The following is a 10,824-nucleotide window of genomic DNA, read 5'->3' as shown; positions in this document are numbered from 1 at the left end:
ACCCCAACCTCAACCCCAACCCCACTCCGCCGGCCGTCTGCTGAGCTGTCACCCACCGTAGCTCAAAACTCGTCACCTCCCCTCCACCCTCGAAGCTTCTCTTCCTAACCCAAAAATCACTCTTTTTTACCTCTCAAACTCTTGCTCTCGATTCGTTCGCTCTCTCATTCTCTCTCGTTTACGCCGTGATTCCTCGCAAGGATGCCGGCGTGGTGGGGAAAGTTGAAATCGAAATCGAAATCTACTTCGAGTCCAAGGAAGAAGGACGAGGCGGCGGCGGCGGCGGCGGCGGCGGTGGTGGAGGAGGAGAAGCAGGGGTTTCAAAGAGGAAGCAAGAAGGAGAAAGCTAACAGTTTCGATGAGGTTCTTCTCTCCGGGAAGAACAGAGATCCGTCGCCCATCGGTGGTGCCCGTGGTCGTGGTCTGGGGATTGGATTGGCGCATCCTCTCCCCCGCCCGTCGTCCATCTCGTCACCGCTGCCGACGTTGCCCCACGACCATGGGGTGGCGACGGCGACGGTGTCAGCGTCGGCGTCGGCGTCCAGTTCCAGCTCCTCCGGGTCTTCAGAGGAGACCCCGGATCTGGGGCTCTACAGGTATTGGGGTTTCGTCTATTGGATTGAGTATTTGTTGTTATTTGGGTCTTTCTAGATGTTTGCTTCATGGATTAGATGGATCCTGTGTTCATTTCTGCAATTCCGCATCAGAAATTGGTGCTTGATTTCGTTGTCTGACCTATTTGTCTTTAAAAGATTGGGTTTTTATCGGGTGTTTGGTTGCTTCACCGGAATTGTTGTGCTCAGGAAGTGATGTTTTTACTTTTAGGGTTTCTAAGGAGATCCAAATTATCTCATTCTTTTGCCAAGGATTATTGATCAGGGCTGAAGTTTGTGATGCACGGGTTTTATCCTAGTGTTTGTGGCTATTGATGGAAATATCTTATCCTGAAATTGTTGATGAGTTTGTCTTCTGATCTAATGCTCTGATGCAAGTTTTTTCTCTAGTTTCTCTATTTTCTGCTAGCTCATAGAACTAATTGACATTAAGGGGATGGGCTCATTGTTACTGCATTCGAACTCTTTATTTCGTTCTCTTGTTCATTTATGTATCAGTCTTTTAGGATTTGGCTTGTTCAGTGGAATATTTCTCTGTCTGGTCATTATGATTTTCAGACCAATCTGGATGTATGGTATGATGAGAAAGTTGGTCAGGTAGTTAGGCACCATAACTCGTTGGATAGTTTATAATACTGAGATTCTTAGGCTTATTGATCAAAATGGTTCAAGTGAGTAATTTTTTTGTACTTTGGACATGCTTTGTGGAAGTCTAAACTATTTCATCATTTCATTTCAAATGCTGCTTTGTTTGATTTTTATTAATTCTTTTACCTCTCTGCTTGAATGATTAGATATTCGGACCCAATCAATGAGCCAAGGGGCAGAAATACAACAACTGATTCACAGAGGCATCATCGTGGGACCAAAGACAGGCATCTCTTCTCATGCAGCCCAGTTTTGGAGCATCCTAGACGCACTGAGTTCCCTGTTTCTCCGGGAAAAGAGTTTCAAATACATGGTTTTGATGGTTCGTCTAATGCACATGCTTATACTCATTTCCAGACTCCCGGCGAGACTGTCTTCTGTACAAGAACGCCTGGTTCTTCCCCCAGCCGAAAATGCCATCCCTTGCCTACATCCCCCCGACATTGCAGCATGTTCAGTTTATGCCCGGGATCACCAACTCAAAAGCAGGATGACCTGAGAAGTCCACCTCATCCATTACCCCTTCCTCCAAGTTCTCCCAGCTCTTCCTCTACACGTTCTCATCAGTCACAGTGGAAGAAGGGAAAGTTATTGGGAAGGGGAACATTTGGCCATGTCTATCTCGGATTTAACAAGTACTCGATCTCTTTTCTCCTCAGTGAGATGCAAAATTTTGTGTTATGAATGTTGTGAAAAATTTCTTGCATGCACTAAATTATGCTAAAGAAATCTTTTGAAAATAAACTTAAAAGCCTTTGCAAAATTTCTTTATTTTTACTTTTCAGGAGCAAAGAGCCATCAAAGATTTACATTGTAGATATGTTAATTGTTATGTTTCGCTGAAATTATAAAATATCTCTTCATTCATGTTCAACATGTGCATTTGATTTCTAAAATTGGGTTTCAAATTCTGAAACTTTTATCAAGCTGATATTTGTGGTGCATATTCTGCAGTGAGAGTGGGCAGATGTGTGCAATTAAAGAGGTCAAAGTTATTTCTGATGACTCAAATTCAAAAGAGTGCCTCAAGCAACTAAGCCAGGTAATTTTCAAATCTTATTCAATTTATTAGAGAACACACACACATTCCCATTTCTCTATTACTTTAGACTCTTTACTATCATAGGGTAACATGAATTTATGATTTGTATGACAAAATCTAATCATAGGATTTAAGTTGACTTTTATTCTCATGAATACAGGAAATCACTTTGCTTAGTCAGCTCTCACATCCAAATATTGTGCAGTACTACAGCAGTGAAATGGTAATTTGAATCTGTTCAGTAATTTCTCTGTAGCAAAGACCTAGTGATTTATATGTATTTGTTTGTTCATATTCTCTCTTTTTCAGTGCTACTCCATATGCTGCACTTTATGCAAGAAAAGTAAAAATATATTCAATGACAAGGGTAGAGAGAGAATGGAACAATAATGCAGCCCATCAAGCTGCATTTTGCACTAATAGACCAAAGTTAATGGAGAAAGAAGTTGTAAAGGAGGTAAAAGAGAAAAGAAACTGATGACCTAGATCCGACCTGAAAAATAATTAAGTATAATTCTTTAATCTTAGTAATGGGGATGGCATCTTATAACTTCTATTGTCAGGTCAGTTAGTCTTAAGGCAGGATAAATAAATTTAGGACCAAAGCAAGGATGAATAAGTCCAAAAAATGTAGGATTGAAGGTGCACAACAATCAATGCAAGGATGAATAGGTCCAAAGATGTGATCCCCTTTTCATTCCCATAATTGATTTGCCTAATGCAGGGGTGCTATCTTGCATAATTGAACATTCACCAAAGCGGATCTAGGAAACCTGGAATTTTGACCTAATTGATTCCATTCTTAAGCATTTCAACTTCTTGCTGGAAGTTATTCCAGAAATTTCTTTCTTTAAATTAACAACCATGTGAAAATGACTTGGATTGAGTTGAAATAATATTTTTTTTCATTTTTTCTTAATACAGGCTGAAGATACACTTTCAGTTTATCTTGAGTATGTATCTGGTGGTTCTATTCATAAGTTGCTTCAGGACTATGGTCCTTTCAGAGAACCTGTAATTCGTAGTTATACTGGACAGATTCTTTCCGGGCTTGCCTACTTACATGGGAGGAATACTGTGCATAGGTACTTGGCTGCTAAACATTTTTAGTCATATATACTTGCAAAAGGAATATTTTTGTAGTTGGTTACTGCAGTGATGACTGCAAGTTGACGGTTTACCTGGCAGGGATATTAAAGGGGCAAACATACTTGTCGGCCCTAATGGTGAAATCAAGCTTGCTGATTTTGGCATGGCCAAACATGTAAGCTCCTTGACTTGTGAAAGTTACAATTTGCTAGTAAATTTTGATCAACTTGAAATATATTTCTGATAGTTGAACTGTTGAAGTAATTTATAAGTGGAATATTCAGGTCATCAAATGCATCATAAAGCAGTCATTCATAGTAATCTTCTGCACCCTCCTCTCCCGGCGCATTTTTCTCAAAAATTTTCTGCTTCTATTAAAGGACCTCAATTGTGTTCCTTGGCTTCTTTGTTCATGGGAAGCAGCAAACAAACTTCATCTTACCCTAGCTTGTCATTGCCATGGGAATCCTTCTCATTTGTAAGAGAACTTATAATATGTGTAGCATCTCTGATTCACAGGCAAGCAGGTTGGCTGAAAAGCTACTTGAGTTGCTGAGAAAACCTTATTCTTTATGTGGAGGACAATGTCAGCTTCAGGAGCTTAAATTTATTCATACTTTATATGGTTTCTTTTGTAGGATAAATTTTTTGAAGAGTACTATTGCAGTTGTGGATATTCATGATCACAATGTGGTCAAATTAATATGACAGGACAGAAACGAGAACCAGGAATCAAATTTTGGAAATAAAGTTGGTGGTGGATGAGCAAATTTTTCTCCCCAGGAAAAGTAATTCCCAAGTGGTTTTCTGGTATCCAAACATAATGTCTATGGTCTTTGTTTTTCTGGCCGGTATTGTTGATGAAGTTTTATTTGTCAAGTAATTAAGCTTTTACAATAGAATAAAACTGATCGGAATGCTTTTAGCATAAAGATGGGAAGCCCCATTAACCAATTCAGTATGAAATTGAAAATGCTAGACTGGTGTTATCGGGAAGGAAGTTAATTTAGGTAGGACATGTAAGAGCCAGTTGTTAGGGTTTTTTGGCAAAATTGATCTAGAGATATCCTGGGAAAGGTTTGCATTCTTTGCAGGAAGGATATCGAAAATAAATACTGATATGGTTTCAGAGATTGTCCTCCTGTTGCACATTTTCATATAAGCATTTTTAAGAGGCATTTGAATGCCCCATAATGGTGATTAGTTTGGTTCTGACTCTTTGAAGACTAGGGTGTTAGTCTAATTATGGGAGAATGACTTGTGTGCTGAGATATCAATTAAACCCTGCTGCTTGCTCCAACTGATGAGATGCATGGTGATAGAAGATGGTGGTGACTGACTTCATGGAATGGGACAAAATGATGTTACGACGGAGTGACTGCATGTTAAGAAAGATAAGATGAGAAGGATAGAATTATATTCAGATATTTTCATTGCATCAAAGGCCAAGGTATGGCAAGAGCAGTAAATAGTCATTGTCTTATTTGATACATTTTTAGTTGTGTTGGAGACCGGGCCATTATTGCAGTTAATGTTTCTTCTTGTTCAGAGGCAAGTATGTAGAAGCTACCAGCATGGATAAGGAGGGAAGTTGGCCTCATGGAAATTATGTTTTCTAGCTGCTGATGTGTTGATCTTCAGTTCGTCTGTCAGAACTTACCAGGCTAGAGGAAGTTACATCAGATGATCAGAAAGAAAGTTTGGGACAGGCAGGTGAAAAAGGGAATTCTGAGTGATGCAAAAGAGGCCTAACATTCAAGCTATCTAAAAAACTTTCTTGAATTGCCTAAGGCCTTATGTTTCTTCCTGGATATGAAATTTGATATTTGTGACTCAATTTTCTTGCCACTGATTGGAAGGAATTGGGCAACCTGATCTCCTCTTCGTGATCTGATGTTACCTGTAGCTTTAACCTGATGACAGATTTGTCGAGCCAAGAGCTCACTGGAGGAAATGCTGATGCAAATAGAAGTAGGGTATAGAAAGAAGGAAAAGGTTTGAATGACAAGAAGACATATTGAATTTGAGATAGATTTTTGGTGATAGTATAATATGATATCACAAAGAGTAGGAGGAAGAAAGATGAGAGAAAAGCAGAGCAGTAAGGTCCACCTTCACTTCGCAGCTACCTCGTAACTTTTCTTTATAATTACATTAGTGCCCAAAGTACTGCAGCATTACGAACTGGAAAACTACTCTTTTTGTGGAGATAAAGTAAGCAAGTCCTGGTAGCTGTCTGTGTTACCAAAGATTGCAGTGCATTTTCAAATACTAGTAATTTCATGACTAAATCTGAAATTTGAAGGAGAAAAAAAATAAAACCTTCTGCAGTGCATTTGCAAATACTAGTAATTTCACCACTAAATCTGAAATTTGAAGGAGAAAAAAATAAAACCTTCTGACAATAACCTTGATGTGTGACTTTATGTTATTAGGTCTTTCTTCTAGCAAAAAGCCATGATTCATGCTGATCCAAGATTAAAACATTCTGATAGGCAGATCCAAGGAAGTAATTCATTCCTGTTGAATGATTTTGCATTAGATAGAGGTGATGTATATAAGCCTATATTTGAAAAGGTTATGCAAAATTAGAGTTTAAAAGTATAATATTACCAGGGTGAACAAATATGAACTTAGAGCTTGAAATCCAGTCATCATTTAAGCTATTGTCTGGTGTCTGTACAAATAATCCTTGTTCTCCTCTTATGTAATGTATGTGTGATATCTTTAAAATTATATATACAAGAGTTGGTTTCTGATTCAGTTTGCTTATTTTTTCTTGAAACAGATGTCATCTTACACTTCAATACGTTCTTTCAAAGGAAGCCCTTACTGGATGGCTCCTGAGGTTAGTTATTTCAGATGACTTTTACTAGATCTGTTTCTTCCTTTTCATGCCTCGATTACTAAGCACTGTTTGTTTTTATAAATATTGAATATTATGCAGGTTATCATGAATGGCAACGGCTACAACCTTTCAGTGGACATATGGAGCCTTGGATGTACAATTCTTGAGATGGCAACTTCAAAACCTCCTTGGAGCCAGTATGAAGGGGTGAGCTACTTATTTTTTCCCCTCTTTTTCCTTTTGACAACATGATCTCATCTGACACGGATGTGTGAGGTACTAGGGCTATAATCAACTGTTTTTGTAACTTTTTTTTTAAAAAAAAATATTAGTTATTTTCCTCTAAGTTAAAGTTATGTTGCACTTAACAGGTAGCTGCAATATTTAAAATTGCGAATAGCAAAGATATACCAGAAATCGCAGAGCACCTTTCTTCTGAAGCAAAAAGTTTTCTAAAGCTATGCTTGCAGCGTGACCCATCAGCTCGTCCTACAGCAGCCCAACTGATGGATCACCCTTTTGTTCGAGATCAACCAACCATAAAAGCTGCAAAATTCAATATGATTAGTGACTTGTTGCCTTCTTCTTCTGATGGAAGCCATACTAAGGTGTAGTTTTCAAAACCCATGGATCTATCATCTATGTCTTGAATTAGTACAAAGAGTTGCATGATCTTTCTGTTCATGGCCTCTGATTACATACATTCTATTTATATTCTTTTTCTACTCTGTTTATGGAATGTCATTCTGTCAAGCAGTCAAATCTTAGAATCTATAGTCTTAATCAGTTCTCCACTTCCCCCCAAAAAATATTTACAATCCGAGACTTGGAACTATTGAGAACCAATACATGGGAGAATCTTAATCAATATATATATTTGCTCCAATATAAACGAACTGCTGCATAAAAATATAAAATTAACATAATTATAAGAGCACAATAACCATGCATGCCACAGGATGCTGGATCGATAGATTTACGGATTTCCTCCTTCTCATGGAGTGCTGGAGGGATACCTCGGTGCTTGACTTGCCGTGTCTCTGAAAATGTTGTGGGGAGTGTGTGTGTGTGTGAGAGAGAGAGAGAGAGAGGAGGGGGGAGATGAGAAAAAAGAATGACAAAGCTCAGTTGGAAGGGGGTATTGCCCTGCATTAGAATGAGCGACATGGAATGTGATTCTCTATTCTATCCAAAACAAATGGGCATTTGTTAATTGGTTAGGTAACTAGGTTGCAAAGTGCCACCTTATAATTCTTTTTGTGAAATAGTGATTTTTCTCACAAATTTGTTTGTAGGAGTCTTTTTCGTAAAATGTATCTGGTATTCACATCAGTGTAAATTCATGGGGAAAGAATTAGAGGAATTGCTGCATAGTTTTGTATATTTAGATGTTGTTAACTGACTAATTGGCCCCAAAAGGCTAAGCTGATAAGGAAAAGGGAATTAGAACAACGGATAACTGTTGATAATTAGAAAAACTGATAAATTATTGGCATGAAGGGGATTTGAACTCATGACCTCCACCAAACCCAAGCTCTGATATTGTGTTAAGGTGAAGGTTCAACAATGTATATCATGCTTAACAGATGCAACCATTTAAGAGGGAATTAGTTTTACATGTTCTTTTAGCTAATGACTTGTGAAATATATTTAATGGAGAAAGATTTGAGGGTGTCACTTCCATTTTCCTTCTCCCTTGTTTATCTACCTTTATTCAAACTCAAAAGAGCTGAAGTTTGCCGCTAAGATATTGAAATAAGAATATGACTACCATTAGTATTTTTTGCCCAAACATGGATATTTGTTCTTTCAACTTATTTTCAAGGGAGAAAATTCAACTGCAAAGGCATTAATTTATGCAACTGATCTATCTGATCTGAATAGCTAACTTATATCTGACCGCTTGAATTTTTAGCATTACCACCATTAACTTGTGAATCACATGCAGATCACCACAGGGTTTTCCTCCAAGAGAAGTATTTCTCCACTACATGTTAGAGACCATGGGATAAGACATGCAACTGAATGTCCCTCAGCATTTTCTTCAGGATATGGAAATCCAAGGTATCATCATCTGAATCCTTTAACTGATATATCAAATGCCTGCTTCTTCTTGGACTCACACGAATTCTGTTCTTTTGATCCAATCAGCATAAGAATGAATATGTCTTTGCCTGTTTCGCCCTGTTCAAGTCCACTACGGCAATTCAAACAGTGTAATAGAAGTTGCTTGCCTTCTCCCCCTCATCCAGCTTTTTCAGCTGAAGCGATCAACTATAGTCCAATCAATTATGCACTCTATCCAATGAGGCCAAGCAACAATTTCGTGGATCCTTGGCCAGACGTTGCCCCACTGAAAGCTTCAGCGCCTTTTGACTCTCCAAGAAGACTATAGGAGGAATTTGTAAAAAAACAAACAGTCAAAAAAAAAAATCATTGCAATCAGGGTTTCTGCTGGTGGAAGATCAGAACAAAAATTGAAAGTTCATCCAAATTCAAGTGCAATTGAAGAATCTGAAAGGCATATTTGTGAGATGGCTACATATGAAACTGATCTTGCTGGGATGGTGCAGGGGTGGTCTGATTTTATTGGTTCTGTTCATAAAATATGTTGTACTTCATGATCATTGTAAGTGTAAGATCACATACCCACATTCTGTACAGAGTAAAGGTTGTTTCAGAAGATATAGAAGAAGTGAAAAGCCTTTTTTTTGTTTCATTTACGGCATCATGGACTGTTTTATCCCCTCTCTGAAGTATCAGTGTTTCATCATCAGGAGCTTAATGACATTAATTGAGTTCCCAAATGTAAATTGGTGATTTATTCCTGTAGATTGATGGAGCAGGAATTTTCCATTGCAAAGCAATCCCTAATTGTATTATGGAGGCTCTAAAACATCCATTCAGCAGCATTTTTGTTTTTTGAGAGCACAGTACGGCAGCATCGATGTTAATGGAATTCTGTAATGTTATCTTACTATGGTTGCACAACAGAAAAAACACTGCTAACTGGGAAACACTGCCCCCTCCAGAGTTGAGATGCCTGCGATGGTTTTTCTAGTTGCTACAGGTTCAATGTATCTTTTTGTATAATCTGTAGGCAGCTATCATACATCTAGAAGATTGACAGAATCCATATTAGATAACGGTTTTTCAGACAATGTAGGAATGTATATTAGATGAGGTTTCTTGGAGCTGGAGTCTTACCGGTCAACTTTTGTTTTGGGAGCCAATTGTTCTCGCATCTTCTTTTTAGATAATTGCTTACTTATTGATTGGATCTCGATTCGATATGAGAGATACTTTGCGACTATTATTGAGGCTTATTGTCGGAGCTTTGATCAGACTTTCAGCCCCCAGATAAGGATTCAGATGAAACAGGCGATTCAGGAAAGATTATGGATCTCTAAGCAGATTGAGATCTTGATCTACCTGGGAGTTTTTATTACAAAATGGAGACTTCGGAGGGCCGCACATAGGGCAGCGGATTCGAGATTACCTTGTTGGCTGGCAAGCCAACGCTCTTTCTATGATGGGTAGGACATCTTTGTCAAAGCGGTCCTAAGCTCCATTCCAATCTACCTCTTGGCGAATATTGTGGTGCTATGTTCTTCTCTCAGAGGTCTAGAGCAGCAGTTTCGAAACTTTCTGCGGGGCACTCGATAAGGGGATCGTGGTCTTCACTTGCTTTTCTGGGAGGTGATTTGCCAGTTGGTACGTGATGAGGGTCTTAAGATCCAATCCTTGTTGGTTAGGAGGAAGGCAATAATATCCAGACATGCAGTTAGATTTTTCATCCAATCTGATTGTTTATAGAGTAGGGTGATGAGGGCTCGTTATGGAGCTTGGAGTCAGAGGCTCCACCTTCAGATTGATCGCGACTACTCTTTTATTTGGAGGAAGATCTGTGCTCGTACCCCTGAAGTGGTGGCTCGAGTCAGATGGCTGATTGGTGATGGGACTTCAGTTGATGTGAGCTAGGATTACTTGGATTTTCAGTTTTTCTCTCTCTCGTTGACCAACTTATGTCGGCACTGAGGTAGATGACCACCTACGGATCTATGATTTGATCATTACTGACGGCAAGGGTTGGAGGGTTGAGGAGGTCATCCGTCTGTTTGGTAGATAGCTTGCCAACAAAATTCTTGCTATCATGATTCTTGTCCACCAGAATCAGGACTTGAGGGTGTGGGGGCAGTCTTGCTGCCCTAAAGTTTCGATCATGGACCTCATCGATATGAGCAAATCTATGCTTGATAGGAGGATCGATGCAGCATGGATTTGATAAGTGGCTGTCCATCCCAAGATCAGAGTCTTCCTCTAGAAGATTGCTTGAGATCGGCTTCCGATTCGGACACTTCTCAGAGGCAGAGGTATGGAGATTCTGACTTTCTGCTCAGTCTGCGGGCTGGGGGAGGAGTCGATGGAGCATGATCTTCTTCGCTGTCTGAGGGCGAGTTTGATTTGACTAGAGAGAACCTGCTGCTTAGCTGCAAAGTAGTGCCATTTCGATACTGTTGGCTTAAGCCTTGTCACCTCGAGTTTTTGGGACTCTTTTATTGTACCTCCAGCGATCCGAAGGG

At 39.2% G+C, this 10,824-nt stretch overlaps 1 protein-coding gene across 2 annotated transcripts; it reads left to right on the top strand.

Annotated features, from left to right (window-relative positions):
• Positions 1-9,104, top strand: LOC105038493 (mitogen-activated protein kinase kinase kinase 3). 2 transcript variants are annotated; one of them, XM_010914313.4, is made up of 11 exons: positions 7-596; positions 1,409-1,897; positions 2,217-2,304; positions 2,465-2,527; positions 3,229-3,389; positions 3,493-3,568; positions 6,182-6,241; positions 6,341-6,448; positions 6,613-6,849; positions 8,190-8,305; positions 8,393-9,104. In XM_010914313.4, exons 1-11 carry the CDS (start codon positions 202-204, stop codon positions 8,634-8,636), a joined length of 2,037 nt encoding a protein of 678 aa, XP_010912615.1. In that variant the 5' UTR covers positions 7-201; the 3' UTR covers positions 8,637-9,104. The 2 variants fall into 2 exon arrangements, with proteins under 2 accessions (XP_010912614.1, XP_010912615.1); XM_010914312.4 differs by having other exon boundaries at positions 1-596; positions 8,190-9,104.
• The last annotated feature ends 1,720 nt before the right edge of the window (positions 9,105-10,824 follow it).

Source organism: Elaeis guineensis, chromosome 1 (genome assembly GCF_000442705.2).
Source record: "Elaeis guineensis isolate ETL-2024a chromosome 1, EG11, whole genome shotgun sequence".
In the NCBI taxonomy this organism is placed as follows: Eukaryota; Viridiplantae; Streptophyta; class Magnoliopsida; order Arecales; family Arecaceae; genus Elaeis; species Elaeis guineensis.
The sequence above is the reverse complement of the archived record's forward strand: the minus strand, read 5'-3'. Positions and strand labels throughout refer to the sequence as shown.